General features: G+C 34.0%; 1 protein-coding gene across 2 annotated transcripts in view; it reads left to right on the top strand.

Annotated features, from left to right (window-relative positions):
- Window positions 1-1,780: 1,780 nt before the first annotated feature.
- Window positions 1,781-22,256, top strand: part of LOC115453532 (facilitated trehalose transporter Tret1) — a 40,519-nt gene continuing 20,043 nt past the window's right edge. The window contains exons 1-2 of one of the 2 annotated variants that reach the window (XM_037443618.1): window positions 1,786-1,944; window positions 18,884-18,936. In XM_037443618.1, coding sequence (XP_037299515.1) covers window positions 18,917-18,936 — 20 coding nt within the window. In that variant the 5' untranslated portion in view covers window positions 1,786-1,944; window positions 18,884-18,916. Of the gene's footprint in view, window positions 1,945-18,883; window positions 18,937-22,256 lie in introns of both variants that reach the window. The other variant, XM_037443619.1, reaches the window with a different exon arrangement.

Below are 22,256 nucleotides of genomic sequence, written 5' to 3'. Positions count from 1 at the left end.
CGTGATAGGGGGATGCACGAATGCAGACTCCGGGCTAATATTGAGTATAAAAACTCAATATCACGTTGCCCGTCCTGGTAATCGAACTCAAGACTTCAGCATTGCAGTCATACCGTAACACAACGCCACCGAGGTCACAGCATTCAATAAAGAACCGAGACAATTATTCACTTTCATGTAAGTATTATCAACACACTTTTACCATTTATTAATCGATCAATATTTATTTTCCCCAACATTTGCAACTTTATTGTTAATAGTATTGTATCATGTGACTTCTGCACAGCCTGCGACACATCACGATTTGCCAGTCTAGCGTTAATGGGAATAAATATGGTACTAAATAAAGCACCCGGTTAAATTATCGAACACGAAGTCAATTAATTGACTGACGCGAGCATGGCGTGGTGTTTACTGCTAAACAACGCGTCACGCAATAACCACTATTTAAGATATCGATGCTACATATGTCTTAGGTAACAGGTAACAGAGGCGGGTAGACGTTAAAAATAATAATAACTGAAATGCCCCACCATTACGATCAGTCGTATTACCAGAATTTTACATAATAATTAAATCGAATGAAAATGTTTGCTTTCAATATAAAAAAAATTGTAACAGGCCGATGTTGTATAAAAACGAATACGGGGGTCTTCATTAGAGCAACAGAAGCCTAAGCAGCGGTTATTAGAATTTTTGATTGCCTGTCTGTATCTTTGTACACGCATCACGCAAAAACTACTTGCATGGAATTGAATGCCGTTTTCACCGATGTGTTGCTAGATGTCGAAATTAAAATATTGGGTCCATTTTATCCCGGGAAATCTAAAACTGGAATTTTATTCTGGAAAACGTTCCTCACGGACGAAGCCCCAAGCAAAATCTAATAAAGAATAAAATTATGGATGCTGGACATAACTGTCAGGCATAACAAAGTGCTTACTTGGCATACTTGGCTCTCCAGGCCGATTCGGGACTTACAAACGATCCTCGCGGAAAAAGATTTAATGTACCTATGTTTAACAGTTTACTGTCATCATCTCTAGTGTATCACCATATTTTACTTTCTTTTCAACGCTTAGCTGAAGAGCACACGGAACGATTGCCGGTTAATACTAGAGGTATCGTAGTTATCATTCAAGGATATGGCTGCAACTTTTTTAAAATGACAAAAGGAGGATGGTTTATTCGATGTATTTTTATTTGGTTGGTTCGACGATAATTGTATTGGTCAGTCGTTACAGTCAATAATAATTAAAATTGTTAAAGTATTGTTGGTCAAAGATATGTTATGGTTATTCTAGGATATCCACTATTTGTTATCATGAATACCTTATAAAATTGTAAGCAATTGTTTATTGCGATCTATTTTAATGAATGAGCACGGATTACGCTCTGTTTACGTTAAAACAAACTACAATAAACAAGCGTAAATTAATTCAATTGTAATAGTTTTCCATCAACAACACATACGTTTTATGACATTCATGATAATCACGTGTTGCATGTGTTGACAAAGCTTCTGGATACTTGTAGAATACATCTTATGTGTAGTAAGAAGTGACTTGATTATTCATAGAAATAATTCATTTTCTACACAATATTTTATATAGCTTTACAAAGATTATTTTCAAAAATCATTAGAAAATAATAATTACGAATAAATAGCATGTTCACTTTATTTCATCATCTAATAAGCGATTGACTTACCATTTTGCAGAATTAAGTCCCTCTACAGCATGTGAAAATGCGAGCTTTACCGCGAGAGGAAAATATATTGGCGGGAAACCTGTGAAGCGGCCAGTCGTTAGGTTGAGTTCACAGCGTCCGACCGCGCGGAGTAACCGCGCAAAACTTTACGCTGTCGAAGTAATGTGTATTGGTGGATAGTGTATAGTGTATGGACATTTTAAATTAAAGTGTTGTGATTATGGCCGATGAGAAGTAAGTTTTTTTGGGTTTGATCATGAATACTGGTATTGAAAAATATATTGAAATTTGTACAAAACCTATCTAGTATATTATGTTGTATTTATTGACACACTTAGGTGTATTAAATATTGTTTGAATAAATAAATATCCTTTGTAAGAAACGTGTTAAAAATTATATAAAAGGAAATTAAATACTCAACTTTTTCTATAACAGTTAATAACAACTGAACAATCAAATTGCAATAAAGTTTATACAGTATTTATTCTATAAATATATCCGTTTATTGTCTGCCATATATTAATGGGGTTATAAAATATTGTTAAGGCTACATAGTTTTACTAACTTATTTTAATTAGTAATTATCTTAATCACTGTTTAGTTTTTATGATTATTTAATGATGTTTGACGCAAGGAAGAAAGTGATAAATATACTAGCAAAAGTACTAATTTAAACATTCAATACTTATTTTTTTAGTTAGGCGTGTAATTAATAAAAAACATCATGACTTTTTTCCTGAGAAATTAGTCAATTAGGATATCCATTTTTCTACAAGTGTGCTCCGTCCCATTGTGTGATAGGGGCGAACATATCGCCATATCGCGAATACCAATTTTCAGATCCACAAACTCCAGACTCTGACACTGAATATAAAAACCCAATATCACTTTACCCGATCCGGGATTCGACCTTGGGATCACAAAAAGATATCGTATCGCGCCCACCGATACAAATATGCCACCGACACTGCCCCATATAAAGAGATCTCAGTTGTTAAGAAGAGCTGTATAAAAAATGAATTCCTAAATGCTTTTTTCCATGATTTACCTACGTATGAAAGTCAAAGTCACCTGTTTTATGGTTTTACAATCGCTGTATCCCCGAACAAATATTTGTGGATTTCCGAAACATCTCACGTCACTCAGGTCGTTTATCTAGAAGCGTCGAAATTGGAATCAATAATTCTAACTAACGTTTGATCTACCTTTTTATGGATTTACCTAGTAAATTATTTTTTAATGGTCGTATTTTTATCATAAGTGGCATGACTAGTACGTTTAGAAATGAGAAATGAACATCATATACTTCAATATCATCACGCCTAAACACCTTATAAGGAACAGAGTAATAAAATATCAAGAAGTTAACATTTTTATGTTTTCAGAAATTCGGTTAAATGCAATAACTATGCTGTTATCTTACTTGATATAAGTTGTTTGTATGGCAAGGGTATTCAGGTAGAGTCGGTATAAGAATTATTCACATGTTATCGTTCATTTGGAAGACATTGGATAATGTAATTACGCATTCAAGCCTTTTATCTTTGAAGGGGAGACAGATGTGTTACTAATGCACCCACTTTTCACCATGTATTTTCCGTCCTATTATGTAATAGGGGGAAAGCCTATTACCATATCGGGTACAAATACCAGACTCCAGCCTAATACTGCGAGGGAAAAAACTTACTTTGCCCGACCCGGGACTCGAATTTGTGACCTGAGAGCGAAAGCCTTACCGCGCAAGAAATAGAAGTGAATATTGTAACTCTATAACATTACAAAATTAAAATGTTATATTTTAATGTTTCTTTAATTATGACATTCAGAGCAACATAATATTCATTTAACAAAAGCCATAACAATGCAAACATTGTTCATAATGGACGCGTGACCACAAAATCGTAAAACATAACAGAACAATTTAAATATGTTTATATCAATTAAAACTATGTAACTGTTTATTAAAACAATGCAAACGTGGTGGACCCATACTAGGCCAGTGTGGTGGAAAACTCTTTCTATAGTAAAGGAGACCCGTGTCTAGGAGAAGGATAGTATAATACACTATAAACGTGTTTATCTAAATGCTTTAAGGCTTGCTTTAAGGCTTTGAGCAAACGGCCTTGAGAATTCGTTTCATTCTTTTTCGGCACATGAATGGAAATGTTTAACAAAGATTTACAAATAATTTCTAATCATTTATTAACACTAAAGTTTCGTGACAGTTCTTCTCTGATGGAAATTGCTTTCCGAACTGGTGGCAGAGTTAAAATTGACTGAATGAAAAAATTATGTTTAAAATTTACAGATACAAATAAATTATTTCATTTCATTTCAACAGCAATTTCGGTGTATTAGAAAATGTAAAACTACCGAAATATTTTTCTATTAATCGTCTATTAGCAGTGTTAATTTGGAAATTAAAAATACGTATGCTTTAGATGCACGAAGTTGATAATTTGAGTGACATGTTCATTATGAAATTGATGAAAAAAAGGAAAGATGATACATTGCAGAAATATGTAGTTTAGCTTTTCCAGGGGGGAGCGCCTTATTCATATAGGCACAGTTAATTAACTACATTCGAAATACAGTGTAAAACAAATAAAACAATTCCGATCACACAGACACATTATGTTTTTCGATATTCGCCACGATGGTGATAATTATCTTACTACATGACAGCTACTGACCCCGGGAGTTACTATCGTATGTTTTTTCACAATATTGTATTTGATTGTCGCTATCCAGTCGAGTACAAAACGTATCTCTGGGCTCCCACCAACATAGCTTATTATATATCTATAATATATTCTTTGAGTGCTGTTCAAAGATATGTGAGGTAGATAAGTAGTGCAGGGATGCGAGGTTTTCAGATAGTTGTGTGATTTTCTGTTAGCCTTTGTATAAATTACTTTCTTTCTTTTTTGCATTGTTAACCTGGCGGAATAAATGAGATCTTGTTTATTACTTAACTCTTTATTTACGGGACAAACCTTTAATCATTTTTTTTAAGGCCAGGCGAAAGTTCAGCCAGAATACAAGAGAAATACAAGTATATTAATAATATCAGCCCTGTATTATATACTTGCCCACTGCTGAGCACGGGCCTCCTCTACTACTGAGAGGGATTAGGCCTTAGTCCACCACGCTGGCCTAGTGCGGATTGGTAGACTTCACACACCTTCGAAATTCCTATAGAGAACTTCTCAGATGTGCAGGTTTCCTCACGATGTTTGCCTTCACCGTTAAAGCGAACGATAAATTCACAAAGAATACACACATGATTTTTTAGAAAATCAGAGGTATGTGCCCTTGGGATTTGAACCTGCGGACATTCGTCTTGGCAGTCCGTTCCACACCCAACTAGGCTATCGCCGCTTCTAGTGTATTATTTATTACTATTTTGTACGTTAACATTAGTAACAGATTATTTTTAAAGAAATCAGTAAAACTTGTATACAGTTAAGTAATTTTAGAGAAACTAATTACCATGATTTAAATTTTTTATGTCGAACATTTGCCATGCCGTGGTTTATGATCTGCTAAGAATATTATATACGATTTTAAAATAGTAATGTATTTTCCCAGTTCTTGTCAAAAATAACTTAAATAAATATCCATCACGATTTTTTTAAACACCCACTCAATTTGAAAATTTTCTTCTTATGACACTTATATAGGTTGTCGACCGGTGTTAGCAGAAATTTTGCCATGAAGAACGTCTTTCTGCTAGGGCTGTCAACAATAAGAATTTTTATAAGTCATTAAAAATTTAAACGTTCTAAATTGTTTAATGTGCCTTTGTATATCCCAAATGGCTTTGAAAAATAATGGTAAGTATCTCTATCATCCTTTTTTCGTGTACTCTCTGAGAAGTGGAGACTTTTCTAGGCTATTTACATTTATTCCCGCAACATTAAAAAAACGCTCACTCCTGATTCACACCAAATTAGTTGCGCCACAAAGATCTTCAAAGTAAAAATCTATTTATAATATGACTATTACTAATATTTTATACCAATTGTTTGGTAGCCCTACTGATGAAAGCTGGCCGCCAGCCCAAGACCTTCGCCTTGCCATTGTCAGATGCGCCATCCGTTTGGCAGAGTTCTTGTGGTTTTTAAACCATTTTTTTGTAAAATCGCGTGTTTTAATATTTTGGGTTATTGTCAGGGTCGCCAGTGATATATTATTTTGTTATTTATAAATATTCACACAAAGAATTTTTGAGGAACCACTATATTATGAGCAGTGCAAACGCTATATATCTGTTGTTGAAAATCCGCCACTGGATCTCACTCACCTCTACCAGCAATTTGATGTGCCCGTAAAAACAACAAATATTGCATAAACTTTTAATCGAAATTATGTACGATGTATTTTATGTTTGTTATAGTTGCCTGTACCAGGATAGTATGATTTGAGTTCTTGTTATTTTTAATGTAGCACCCACGATGCAATAAATATTAAAAAATAACACTACTTTATTCCGAAACTGGAAGTTTCTGTAACAACAAACTGTACAGAACATCTATGAATTGTTTTTGAAAAGAGCAACACTAGAGTATTTTTTCTCTGATAGAAACTACTATCTGAACGAGGAGTATAGTATTAATTGTCGTGACATAAATTATGGGTAACATTTTCCTTCGGGTTCAAATTAATTCATAACTGTCAATATCCACAGCAAGTCTACTGCTGAACATGACCTCTCTTAAAGATTTACAGACCCACCTGTGAGAAGCGGCCTGGAAATAAATATATATCATAATTTCAGCAATTTTTAGGTTCGAAATAGTCTAATGTTTCTTGGCAACAAATTGACAGCGTGTGTGGTACGCCTAAAGGTTGTCGGGAAGAGATCGCCTGTTGTTACACGTGTTTCTTAAGATCTTTGTCTGCATTCATTATGATATATTATTAGCAGTGCACAATATAGAGTTTTCTAGTCGATTCTATATTATCTCTGTTTCTAAAGGTTGCAATGGCGAAATATCCACATAACCCGATTACTGCCAGCTCCCTTTATGTAGAATTTATGTAGAATCTAATTATCCAAAAAACGATTTGCAAACCATATTTATGCACAGTTAGTATGTATAATTTGTGTTTGGTTCCCTTTTGGAAAATTTCACCATTCGCCACTGATAGGTTGGTAAGTCTTATATCCTTATACCAACCCTAAATGTAATGAAATGTATTTTATTTCAAACTCAGTGAGTCCGTAGTATGTTAGTAACAATTATGACTTAAGTACTAAGTAAGTAGTAAGTAGGTATGGAGAGGCGGACGAATTACGTATCAAATAGTGGAACCTCGCGAAATATGTGAGATACTTGCCCCCCCCCCCTCCCTATGTGAGACAGTAATTATACACCCATTTAGATAATTAAATATACCAATTCGAATCATTAGAAAAGAAAAAACCTAAGTAGGCCCCATAAGGATTGAAAATCTCGAGTTGCTATTTGGTTGTGTTCAAAAATTTAAAATTATATTGTGATGGATGTTCGTCTCCTATCGCATGAGGTTCTAAGTTTATTAATCGGCTTCCCTTACGAAATCAGTTTCGTCTTTATCTAAGCCTTCTGGACAGACATTTGTGTTAAATTCGATTTAAAAATATTTGTTCACCACATTACCAAATATTACCACATCATTACCAGTGCGTTTTAAAAGTTCTAATAGAATATTCTGATCTGACAATCCAATTAGATGAATTGGTGACGCTGTTTAGATCCGGTTAAGGTTTGATAAACAAATTCACATCTTATGGTGGATACGAAGAGACGTAATTATTTTTGGGGGAAGGTATTCCTCTGGAACTTTTAGCTAAATAGACGTAGTAAAGATCTGGATATCGGCCCTTCTAATAGGTTGGTCTATCTTTAAGAGAGGCGTACGCTCAGCGTGGATTACCAAAGGCTAAAGAAAATGATGAAAGTATTAAAAAACAAATAGTCATTTATTATTAGCGCAATTGAAATTAAAATTAAATAGAGTGTTACAGACGATGTTTGGTTTCCATACAGCTCTTATCTCTAGTGGCTTCTTCCTAAATTATGGGTATGTTCAAAACAATTAGCCTAGGTATACATCTCGAGGGAATTGACATCAGATGCGTTAGTGACAGGCAGCGGATGGCAAAAACTAAACTTTTTGCAACATCTTCTGCAAAATTTGAGAAAGGGGGATGTTCCCACCTCGCATTGGAATACAATAAATGCAGGAAATACTTTATAAGTTTCATTGTAGATTTTTCAGGATTAAATAGCAATTAGCTAGCTGTAATATCAACAAAATCTATCTGTGAGAAAAAAATAATAAAAGCCGTTTATGAATTTACTTTTAACAAATATCAAAATATGTTCAAAACCTTTCGCCTTACATAAATTTAAGACTAAAGACAATATACTATGAAGAATGACTTTTCAGAGAATATACAAATTGTTATTTATAGTTGTTAGTTTACCAAAGGTTGTCTGGAAGACATCGCAGATAGCGATAAGCTCGTTATTTGTATTTTCTTTTGAAAGATATATCTCGTTATGTGGTTTATTTGCATTAGTGTGCAGACGAGATAATCAAGTTGGTGCCTATTCTCAGTAATTTACAATACAATAATATTTAAAATAATATGTGTTTATCAAGCATTTCTTCTGAAAGCTGCAGATAGTTATAGATAATGTACAATTAAGATTTTAAAGGTATTGACAATTCTGACAACGATGAATACGATAAGAACTTGGTAATAATTAGTTTTCACTGACCCTAACAACACTTCTGACAATTGAATCCAACATATCAAAGTGTTTTGTGTAACTAAAAACTTAGGTCTTCATTTCGGATTAATTTAAATAAAATTGCTATCAAACATTTATTTATAAACGGATATGTCTATGCATACTAGAATTAATAATTTATCAATTTCATATTCATCGAGAAAAAAATATACAATCTGCATCTAGGAATTGACTTGTTACCACCTTACTAATAACCGTAAATAAACAACGTAAATACGTCACAGCTAATGAATATTTTCTCTTGCTTCTTCTTTAGCTAAATATCATTAAACACGGTAAGGAAAAACACAGAACAACTAGTACAGAAATTTTGTATGGCGGTAATAATGTTATTTCAAATAACATACATCATGTAAATTACACCCAAACAAAACGATTGGACCAGCCAAAACACGATCTCCAGTCTAAAGTACAGCTCGTTCCTAAGACCATTGCCAAATACCTAAACGAGTATTGCGAAGTGTATTTTTGGTTTTTACATGCGACCGTCACGTGTCTTGTATTTTTAGACCAATCTTTGCTAAAACGAAACGACACTCGTAATGGCAGAATTACGATAAAAATAAAAACTTTTTTTTATAGCTTGTTTTTTACATTTTTATACATATCTTAAATAAAATACAATGCATAATATAAAAATGTCAAAAAAAATTAGCCCCGGCTGGCGAAGCTCAAGATGCAAGCCAGCGACGGTTAGGGATTCTAAGTGAGGAATGTCCCCACAATGCGTTCAGCAACTGCCTTCTGCATCTGGCATCTATGGGAAAAATTATTGTTAATAACTACCTACTTGCACGACTCACTCAATATGAAGAGTATCTGTTTTAATTATATTGCTGTCTTTGTCAATTCCTTACGACTGACAATGACAACACAAGGTTTTAAATATATTTAGCGTTTTTAACATTCATTTGTTTGACAATTAACTCAAAACTAAAATAGTATTTCGTTAACATAAACTTAACTTATTTACCAAAAGACCACAATTTTAATCAAATAAGTTAACAAATAAGCAAAAGAGCAAGAACATAAAAATATAGCCAGCGAAATTCTACCATTATGATCGTCCGTCCGATCCTAAGCAAAATGCAAGCAAAAGTGATTCGCCAACGTAGTGGTCCGCTGGCCAGCCGGTTCAGTTTCGCGCCCATTTTCTTTCTTCTTTTTTTTTCTCACGACAGACCACGTCACCTTGTTCATTATATATTATTTAGTTAGTCGTTGTGAAGCCAACCTTACAATATTATTATTAATAGTCGATATGAAATCTCAGAAATTGATAGCAATAAGTAAGTCACTACTTAATATTACATATAAATAAACAACAGAATTTAAAAGAAGAACAAGTCCGACATAACAATTTTTGAATCTCTCGTAGACGGCTTAACTGATACATAAATCTACATAATTTCCATTTAAATTTCCTTTTCCATATCTCATGAGCGCAAACAGATTACTCATCAAGCCGTCATGAACATGCAATTTCTATTTCTGGTGCAATGAATATCGATAACAGTTTTAGATTAACGGTCTCTGTAATTGTAAAATTAATCTTTACTATAAGCCACACTAACATAATATATTAACATATATATTGACATATTATATTTAATATTTATATTTGGTTAACAAAAAATATTCCCGCGGAAATTACACAAGATGCATGATGATGATACATAGTACAATGCTAGAATATAGTTTTAAATTTGTTGAATACAATTAAATAAAATTAAATAATAGTAATTAAATATATATAAAGAAAGTTAAAATATATTGTTATAAATAAGTAACGAGTTTTACATATCAAAATAGAGAAAACATAGGGCTAATTAAGTCTCAGAATAGCGTTCTATTAAAGTGAATATTCCGTGCACATATTATATATAATTGCCAAAGCATACCACCATTAGCTTTCCAGGCATAGATATTTATATACGCTCTATAACAATTGCAATTTCACTAGGTTCAGATATCTCGGCGATATAGAGTTCTCCAATGTTCTCCAATATAGTGACAGCTAGGTTAATAACTTAAAAGACGCGATGTTTGGTTCTAGAGTGATTTGATTCCGTCTTTTAACATTAATTATCATTCTGAATCTGTTTTCGTTATAATAAATTAGTACTTACCTAGTTAATCTCAATTATAGTCTCTCAAGTTAATAATGAATGAAGTCGCATTTAGTATTTTGAAAAGAAATTGACTGACGTAGAGGAATATTAAACTTAGTTCTGGCAAATAAAATATTAAGTAAATTATTATTTCTCGACATAAAAAAAAATACTTTGAAAATGATACCATACACAGTACACTGCACCAGGCCTAGTTTAGTTTCAGTCTATGTCCACGCTCTGTATTAATGTTGAGGCGATATCATAGAGTAATAATTGGCCGATTGTAATGTCGTATATCATATTTAGGTATATATTTGACATGCATTGCATGATAACAGGATTTATGACGAATCTTATACAGAGTGTACAAAAATATCAAGAAGTATTTTTTTTTTGTTTTAATGTAATCTCTGAAACTACAATTGATTATGAAGATGATTTCACTAACAGGAACGGTTTAAGGCGGGTGAAACCGCGGGCAAAGCTTTACAATAAAGTGACTGTACCTCACATTGCTATAATATGCCGTGGCTATATTATGTGATAGAGTTGTATTGTACTCTGTGTTATTGATTATAACAATATTGGCTCGCTTCGACCGACATAGTTTAACAGCCTTTTATGTGACAACTTAAAAATAGAATTTTGATAAGAGAAGTTTCGTCAGAATTTTCATACCACGGTGATAATGCAGAACTGACATTATTAAGACGAGAATTTATTATTTAATTTGCCTTTTGAAATGAATTACTGCTTTCCACAGACGTATAAGCCGGTTTCGCATTTTTCAGATTCCGAGAATCGATTATACAAATAGAATAGTGACTTAAAATTCTCGTCACAATTTACATAAATAGTAAAAAGCCTATGATTACACAAAGTTTATTTCAGTCATTCGATTTTTTTTTGATTCGCTGTTGTACTGCGCTCGCCATCCTGAGACATGAGATGTTAAGTCGTGTTGTGTATAGTAGTCACACTGGCTACAATGTCCTTCAAACCGCAACACAACAGTGACTACATACCGCTGCTTGGCGGCAGAAATAGACATAGACTTACCCAGGCGGACTCTCACATATGAGAGACCTACCGCCAGTGATTTATTGCACTCGCATTTTAAGACGAATGACTGCAATAACGCCACAATATTTTTGTGCCAAAACCGAATATTTCTGAATGACAAAACATCCTTGGCGCTATGAATGACAGTGGCCGTGGGCGGGTACACACTATTTCCACCCGCTTTTCCCGGTAATGCGATACGTTTCCAGTCAGCTCTGTGGGTGTGGCACATTAATTTTACTTTTAAATATTTTTAAATAAATGTTTAGTTGTCGAGTGACGCGTTGGCAATAGTAATGAGAAATGACACGCATTGCCAAAAGTCTGCAATAATTAGCGCGGGTAAACAGTTAACTGTTTATGTAACGTTCTTTTTTTAAAAATCCTTTACGTAGTTCCGTCATTTATTCAAGGGTAAATAAACGGTAATAGATATACTATGATTTATGGCGGAATATTTTATTTTAGTAAAATAAATAGTTTACCTTTGCATTTACAAAAGGGTTGCTAAAATTAGTGTAAAGCAAACTGATCAAAATGATATACCATAATTACGAGTATTTCCTTCTCTTGCATTGTATTTCTATGATTTTTTGCATGCTGCCCTAATGGTAAGTGGAGTGGGGTCCAGTAGAATGTCGATTAACGAGAGAAGATTACCCTTCGGCTGTCGACACAATTATGCCGGCCTGTTAGAACCAGGTATACACAAGCTGATCCCGGAACGCGACACACCCACGTGAGCCGCTATAGCGGGTTTTAACACCTTGTGTACGGTGGTCGTTATCCGGGCAGATATAATATCCTACCAGCAAGAAATCCACAATGAGTGTGGTACCAATAATTTATTCAATAGTTATCAAGATAACCTACTACATACAAACTCACTCCACCTCCATTATAGTATATATATTGTTTATTATCAATTTACTCATTATCGTAACACGTGGGCGGTGTTTGACCAGCCTACCGGTTCGGTTATCTAAAGTTCAGTGCACAACAATCGTCGACAACTGCGATGATAACTAGTACAAGTTTATTAACGTTTGTGTCGCTAGGCATATGTTGACAGAAAAAATCATTAAAATACTATTTGATTCTATTTAGTATAAAGGTACGTTCTATTGGTGCACATTTTCATTATATAATAACTGTATTTATTTCTGAGTATTTGGAGTATGCAATAACTTTATTGTTTCATTCTTTCATTCATACGTTCTAACTTTCGTTAATCTTTAATAATATTATTTAGAAAATATAAATAAAAATAGATCATAATTTGAGTAATATAATTACTGATTAACATTTGTTTGGTTTAATTGATTTAAAAAAACATAAGTCTACTGTCATTTGAAATTATGATAGTGTCATATTCCTCCCATTTTCTTGGTACGGTAAAGTGTGACTGCATAAGTTACAGCTCTGCCTAACCCTGATATAAAACGTGAACTCATATAAATTTATAGTTAAAGTTATGTAGCTGACTTCTGGATACAAAACGATGGCCTCTCTCAAAATAACCTCGCAAGAGACTCCTTTATCTTGTCAACTTGTTTATAAGTGTATTGATTTCTCTTTGTTAGTGCTTATTCACTTATTAGCTATATTATATAGACTTAAGCGGCGATAGCCTAGTTGGGTGTGAAACGGATTGCCAAGACGAATGTCCGCATGTTCAAATCCCAAGGGCACACACCTCTGACTTTTCTAAAATCATGTGTGTATTCTTTGTTAAGTTGTCGTTCGCTTTAACGGTGAAGGAAAAGATCGTGAGGAAACCTGCACATCTGAGAAGTTCTCTATAGGAATTTCGAAGGTGTGTGAAGTCTACCAATCCGCACTAGGCCAGCGTGGTGGACTAAGGCCTAATCCCTCTCAGTAGTAGAGGAGGCCCGTGCTCAGCAGTGGGCAAATATATAATACAGGGCTGATATTATTATTATTATTATAATATAGACTTATTTCGACCCTAGGGATTTATGCAATTTTGAAACGCAAAATACAAAATTTTATTGTCCGTCCCGGGAATCGAACGAGGAAGAACTGGGAATCGAAATATTTCAATAATCGATGATTTCAGAGATTTAATTCGTCACTAAACCCATGCTATTTTAAAATTAGAAACCATTCAATAGACATTCATATTATCTATCCGTTATCGCATTATAGATGTAAGGTATGTTAACATTGACATATGCTGAGGGTTGTGGTCTTCAAAAGGCAGGAATTATAATCAGCCCGTATCTAGCTTTTAGACCCGCATTCACCTCGTAATAAGCGACATATTATTAGTAGACCATGTACCGTGTGTACCAGTGGTAAAAACATAAGCAAATATTTTTATAAATTATTCGTCTTTATCAACTTTTATTATTCTGGACCTCGCATCTTTAAATGGTTGTTAAAATTTGGCAGTTTCTCCCGCTAGGTTTATACTGGCTGATCACAGAACGCAACTGACTTTTAAAGTAGCTTTTATGACGCATTATATAGATGTATACTATGGTCTGTACCGATCTACAAATTAAGTAGAGTGCCCTACTGAATCTTGCCAGCTAAGTTAATATTTCTAACTTATCTAAGTTTGTTACGAATCGATGCTTTCCATAACTTAAGATAGACTATTTATCGAACATCGTCCAAATCGTCGTGACGTCATCAACAAAATTTATACGCATACTAACAGAATTGGTTGTGACACATAATCGAGAATAAATAATATATAGCGGTTAGCGGACAACTGTCATATATACTTTGTTTCTCCATTGACGTAATAAAAAATAAAAAACAAAAGAACATGTTTATTTGGAGAAATCGATCCGGTGAAAACAATGTCGATGCTATCGTGTTTATTTTGTGTTATCTGTGAGTGCGTTGACACTTGAAAGTGGGTACGTGATTTGCTTCAACTCAAGTTCATGGCCAGGGACGTAGCTAGGCGTATTGGCAAAATTATTGGAATATAACAGTAGCAAGGCGTCCATACAACGTGATTCCTACCGGCTTCCCTTTTAGGTTTATTTACGTTTGTCTTAGTTTTTGTTTTCTGTCAAATTGGCCTCGATACGTTAATTACGGAAATTTTTATTTACCTCGGGTAAGTTTTTGAAAAATTTCATCCTTCGGAATATAATAAAAATCTTACGTCTCTACGGAAGTACTACTCGGCAATACAGCCCAAATACTCGAGCGTTATTGTCTAAATAAATGCTATAATAGCTCGTGTCTTTTTTTATACATTCTATACAATTATGTTATGCAAATACCTACTGTCCTGGATTACTTTTAGCAGACATTATTATGTACACAGCGTGAATAATGCTTTAAAATAAAAAAAAAATCGATATCACGTTTGCATGTCGTTTAAGAACGTGGGGTTTTTGGAATTAATCGCTTACATATCTGCCATTTTTATACAGAAATGGCAATTTAACTGATGGTAAGCAGAGTGGAGTCCAGAAGACGTAGACATACCTTTCTATTCTTGTACTGTCGTAAATGCTAATAGAAAACTAATAAAAATATGGTAGTGGTATATCCGATCGATAAATCTTTCGCTAGCATATGTTATTCTAGTTGCGAAGAGTCCATATAACCCGATTCCTGCCGGCTTCCCTTTTGTAATGATAATAATAATATCAGCCCTGTATTATATACTTGCCCACTGCTGAGCACGGGCCTCCTCTACTACTGAGAGGGATTAGGCCTTAGCCCACCACGCTGGCCTAGTGCGGATTAGTAGACTTCACACACCTTCGAAATTCCTAAAGAGTACTTCTCAGATGTGTAGGTTTCCTCACGATGTTTTCCTTCACCATTAAAGCGAACGATACATTCACAAAGAATACATACATGATTTTTTAGAAAAGTCAGAGGTGTGTGCCCTTTGGATTTGAACCTGCGCACATTCGTCTTGGCAGTCCGTTCCACACCCAACTAGGCTATCGCCGCTTTAAGTCTCTATCCCTATCCCTTTTGTAATTTAAGTAAAATGTTATTTTCATTAGAACGATTTGCAGCCCGCATTTATGCATATTAATACCTATATTATGTTGTGTCGGGTTCCCTTTTAGCAAATTTCACTCTTCGCCATTGTGTTATTCCCATACACAACGTAAGCGTTAACTATTGTAAAAAGCCATCGTAAACAGCTCCTGATGGTGTCGATTGAAGACAGACGGTTACCCCTCGCCAGTCGGCACAATTATGCCGGCTTTTTCAAACCGGGTATACACTGGCAGATCCTGGAACGCAATAGTTAGCTGGGTGACTATGATGGGTTGCTGGTTTGCCAACATTTGTTAAAGATATTTAAAAATACATTAAATGACACAACGGTTTCTAACCTTGTCTTTAATATATGTATGTATTATTCTCATTAAAGTTTACTTATTTTTATCTATGTCAATACAGATAGCAGTCATATGACAACGAAGATAAAATGTCATGCATAAGGCACGTTATTGTCAATCGTTACCCGTATTTAGCACGTGATCATATTTTAAAATGGGACTTATATCGATTAACCGCCATTTTCCATAAATATCCTAATCACGTTTTTGATCTATCAAGAAAATAGACCAATCAGAACAAAGTTATTTTAGACATGCTTTCAAATTACTTATTTTCATTGGTTTATCCTCGGATTGAAGATTGAAATTTGCGTTGGTTATTGAAAACGACTATTAGAGAAAAAACAAATTTTAAATTTGGAACGTGCTATTGGGGTTATGCCATGTGTTCGACGATACCCATCTATTATTTAATTTCTGTTCATCTGGTTGACTAAAAAGCACTCTTATTAATGAGATCACCATAGTGAAATTTATATTTTTGTTTATTTTATATGTTTCTGGTTAAACAATAAACCATTTGCACCATTAATACATCTATTTGGGTAAGAAATATAACCTCTTAGCTCCATATCATTAAAATAAAGTAAACATTTCCAATACTTTTCACTTGCATTAAATAGTTCGTGAACATTGATAAGACAAATTGTACTGATTTACGTAATTATTCGTTGCAGATACCTAATGCAGGTCATAGGTTTCGTAAATACACTTTCTTAAAATAAAAATACATGGTATGTTGTGGCTATCTTTAAATACAAAACAAAGTCTCCCGTCGCGGCTATTTGAATGCGATGAAATTTGGAAAACCCTGGGAAGGACATAGGTTTTTATCCCATAAAGATATTTAGCGGGACTTTTGCCATATTATACTGCAGAACCTTTTTCTGTTTTTAAAGCGAGCAAAGCAGCAAGCAAGGGATACTATAATGAAAACACGTTAAGAATAACAATGTCTAAAGATAAATTTGTCTCATGACTCCTTGAATTGGAGTCCTAAGGGAGGATATGGGATTGTATCTTATCAAGAGCAAAAATAATGAAACTTTGAATGTCCTAAACAAACGCGACTCGTATGTCGATGTTTGTTTGTGAATGATCAAGACACTCAACTCTAAGTCTCTCAACCAATCACAATAAAACGATTCGGGGTCATGTTTTTTTTATGCCACATTTTAAGCACACTGATAAAATTATTAGAAAATAGCTAGTTGGTTGCCATGGTTTAAAACTTTACTTTACAATTCAAACTCACATACAAACGTACTCGCAGACAAAGGTATATAAGTACGTGCATATCACACAAAGAGGATTAGATTTCCGCCAACTGCGTGGAGTGAGCTAATTATTTTTGTATTGACAATGAATCAGCATCACGATTTCAAGAGCCATTACAGTATATTGTTTGGCGTTAACACTGTATATAATATTATATTGTTTAGAATAAATAAAGTCACGGTACTACAAAATGGTTTAAAAATACACGATTGCCATCAGCAAAACAAAACAATCGTACTCCCTTTTGCTCGGAGATCTAGTCGTGTAAAAGCCTGTTGTGGGGATAAATAGTATTAAATATTATAATAATATTGAGGTATAAATGTTACTTTATATTATTTCGGAGCACCTTGGTCCGAAAGAAAATTCACCTCTATGGTATTAAAAATAAACTGTTTGCTAGCTGCAATTTTTTTTCATATCAATAAAAAAAAAATATGCTGTTCCCCTAATCTTCGGGATGCGGATGTGACAAGATAGCGCGGCAAGTGTAAATACGTTGTAAAATTACATGGCCGCCCCACACAATAGTTACATACATACATAACATCACGCATTTATCCCCGAAGGGGTATGCAGAGGCGCAACTAGGGCACCCACTTTTCGCCAAATATGTTCCGTCCCATCATGTGATAGGGGGCGAGCCTATCGCCATATCGGGCACAAATTCCAGACTCCGGGCTGATACTGAGCAGTAAAACCCAGATATCATTTTGCCCGACCCGGGATTCGAACCCAGGACCTCAGAGCGCTATTGTACCGGACATGCAATACAACTACGCCACCGAGGCAGTCACAATAGTTATCATTATATATAAATAAATAACCATTTAGCTTTAAACTTAAGATCCTTTTTACGTCGATACGTTATAACATCTTATACATTAAATTCTATAAAACCCGTTTATTTGGAGAAATTTGAATTATTATCTCTACATATTACTGAAATTCTTTCTTGATTTTCATCTCAGCATTGACCTCAGCGTGTTTTAAAAATTATTCCATGGACCTGATACAATAATTAATTATAAGCTATCGAATTCAATTTAAGAAATGTCCTAATGCTAATAACAAACTCCTTGCCGTACTCAAGATAATAGAATTATGGCCTATTTAACAACTTCAGAGGAAAAGCTGTTCGTCACAAATATATAAGCCGAAATAAATGGCAATAAAACGAGTACTATCTACATTAGCTGCCTAATACGATATTTGCCAAATAAAATTTACTTGAAACAGACCTCTAAAATTGCAAATTCTAGATTAACTTGTTCGTTTGGTTAGTTAGAATGGAACGATTGTGTGGTGAGGGAATTATCTTGTGATTCCGTTATCTATACCACCACTGCACCGTGGTACAATTTGCTTATCATAAATTCAAAACAGTTTACGCTAAGTTTATCACCAAAAGTAGTTATAAATTTGAAATTATTTACTGACAAGTTTAATACTTTATTGAATTTAATTCCATTTAAACTACACTGAACTTTTATTGAAATATAAAAATCGATCTTTTCAAGTTTTTTAATAGTGGCCTAAAATTGGAATATTTTCCGCCAGGAGATCTTCTAAATCTGCTGTCAACAACCAGTCATGCCCTACTATGGTTCTATGTAAGTTTACACCAATTGGGGTATACTGGACATTTTGTGGTTCGTTATTCCTGTGTTGTGTCGTTATGTCTTTGGGTTTAAATTATAGGTCGGGTACCGTTTTATGTGGGTTTTTTTAATTGAACAACATATGAATTACCTTTTGTGGTCTTTGGCTCGACTACTGTTGTAGTGGAACTGGGGCGGCGCCAAGATGCATTTATAAAATACAAAACGATAAGTCTATCGTTAGAATATAACATTTCCATACATAATGGTAGCGTTAACGATCGTAGAAAAGCATATTGGCTACGATTCCAGGTGGATTTTGACTCAGAGTATTTGGGTTAATTATAGCATCTCTGTCTATTCTTTGGGCTATGAAAGGTGTCATTGCACGTATATGTCTAATGTTTATGGATATGAGTGTTACGCCTTTGTGGCTTTTTACATTGTTTTTGGGTGAAGGTTAGTTTTCCTATGTTTATTATTTACTTAGTTTTTTTTTTTATTTTGGTGTTGTTATCTGTAATTTATATAATAAAGCGATTTACATGTTTGTTTTGTAAACATCGGCTTAATCACACATACAAGAGAGTAAATTATATTGAGTGTAATAAAAAAGATATATTAAGCGTAAACGTTATGTACCTACATTTTTCTGACGCTGATATTTGTTAATATTTTATATTTTTATTCAAGATTCCTTTAATCCTATAAGTATTTATATCGTTGACATTATTATTTTATGTTGATCTTGTATTTTTTTTTTATTTCTTTCTTTATGCCAATTCCAAAGCAAGCGGTCAAAGTTTCGTCTCTTGACCTAGCAATTCAGTTCGAACTACATTTATCCAGAATTTCAAGCCACGGTTAAGACTAATTAGGACAATTGGGAACAGTTTTGGGCCTTTCCGCCGTCTTCTGTGATCATTACTAGAAACCGAATGATTGACATTTGAAATAGGTACAGTCATACTTTCAGAACAATTCAATTACTTTATTCGTATAATCGCAATGTTACTCAGCTTAGTAGAACAGGGGAAATTTGGCTTCGATTGCCAGGTAGGGCAAATAAAGCGTGTACAAATTATTGTTGTAATGAAGATTGACCAGATCCCAGACATACGACAGTAAATTTGGCAATCACGTGTGCATTAAATGTACTACCTATCCCTTACGGAAACTACATTGAGGTTATTTATTTATTATAGACACACCCCTGTTAAAATAGGCAAAGGCGCAACTAGTGGAGCCACTGTTCCCCACAGTCTCATGATGTGATAGGGGGCGAGTCTCAACTTTAACGCTATCTTTTAAAAACCCTTAAAATAACTCATATTTATCTCTTGTTGGTAAATTTACTAATCGCTTTAGGAGGCACATAAATCCACATTGCTAAGTACATATGAAATACTTTACTAAGCAAGATAAATGAATACGCAGACTCCATGATAACTCTGTGTAAACATAATTATGCTAGTTTATGCACATAAAACACATTCTATCAAACTGGTCTATGTTGTACAAAATTTTAATAGAATCATTGAAATAAAACTATTTTCCAGATTTTATCGTGGTTTTTTATATTATTATTTTCGCCAGACATTTTAGGCCGTATAATGTTTAACCATTGTTACAGTGATACTGCTCTATGTTGCAATAAATCACAACGACTTTAGTTATCGGTCATTCTATTGATTTATGTTATGTATGTTTATAGCTTAGATTAACAATGACGGAAGATATTGACAATCGACATGCATCTAAAATGATTGTTTACAAATAACATTAACTGCGACAGAGATTAGCAGTAGGCCGTCAAGTGACATTCAGTCATAAACCTTCATTTTTATAGAAATTACTATAAATAGGTTTCTAGGCAATATCGGTAATATGCAGGCAAAACCTGTCGCTCACCTATACGGGCTGATTTACCTTCTTGCTAAATCTTGCATATTTACATGTTTATAACCAACACGTTCTTTATCGATTTGTTATTACTTATAAATTATTAAATTGATTGTTATTGATATTATTCTTAACATAAATATTTGTTTCATTTTAGCCACACCGTAAGAAATGTTTGTTTATATTATGTCCTTTTGAGATAGTTATGGACCAATTATAATTCAACTGACCACAGTTGAATTTATCATATAAGCTTAGGTAGGAATTGAAGAGTCTACCGAGCCGATATTGTGAGGAAATCTGCATACCTAAGACGGCTCTATAAGATTGTCGAAGGTATGTGAAGTCGGCGAACCCGCACTAATGCCTAATCCCTATCAGTAGCAGATAGGCAGCAGTGGGCAGTATATAACACTGCTCCTGTATTATTTTAATATATTATAGCACTGTACTTGTACTATTGGTTTAATATTGTTTACCATCGAAATAATGGTATGAATAAATTAAATTATTAGGATGAATATTACAATTTATTTTAGGAAACGCAATAAAAAAATAGACTTTACAAATAATAATGTCATCTATTAAGATTCCGCGAACCTATCTTGTAGCTTTAATCATTCATTTTAATATACAGAAAGAGCTTATTAGTAATGATATGTAAATTTACTTTCTAGTAATATATCATAGCACGGTTAATGCGCAATACGCATACATTGTTACATAATGATTTGCAAATAAAAAAAAATTAGACATAAACATGCTATAATTATGCACAAATGATCTACAGAAAATATGTCATATACAATTTAAATAAAACATAGCAACACGCTTTTAAGCTTTCCGGGTTAAGCAGAGATGTAACGCGTCCAGGTTTCATACACAAGAATGTAGGGTCCCGGATATTTGATGTAACATAATAAAACATTTATATGTCATTTATATGCCAGTATTATTATGTCTAGTAGTTATCTACTAGACATAATAATACTTAGCATCTTATGGCTCAGGATGGCGAGCGCAGTGGAATATCAAACAATACTTTGTAATTCAAGGTGAAGGATGGTGTTTCTACTGTTAATGTGCGGTCGCATCGCTTACCATCAGGCGAACGGCAAGCTCTTCTCGTCATTCAAAGCGATAAAAAAAAACATGGAAACAAACTGAGGACCTCTCATCCCGCCATCTTTATAGTCTGCCACAAGACTAAGGACTCACGGTCCAAGATATGGAATAAGGCCAACATACACATTTGCTGAACAACAATTACTAAATCAATTAACATGCATGTTTAACGTCAACTATTATCGGAACTGGTTATGATGTGATGATATTGGTAGATTCAAGGTCGTAGGTATTTAATTAAGAGAGGCGAGGGTAGATAGGCATCGATGTAAAACTATTCTGATTTTATCACGGTATTTTGTATT

The sequence above is a fragment of the Manduca sexta genome, chromosome 26 (genome assembly GCF_014839805.1).
Source record: "Manduca sexta isolate Smith_Timp_Sample1 chromosome 26, JHU_Msex_v1.0, whole genome shotgun sequence".
Classification (NCBI taxonomy): Eukaryota; Metazoa; Arthropoda; class Insecta; order Lepidoptera; family Sphingidae; genus Manduca; species Manduca sexta.
Note: the sequence above shows the minus strand (reverse complement) of the source record. Positions and strands in the feature narration are given on the sequence as shown.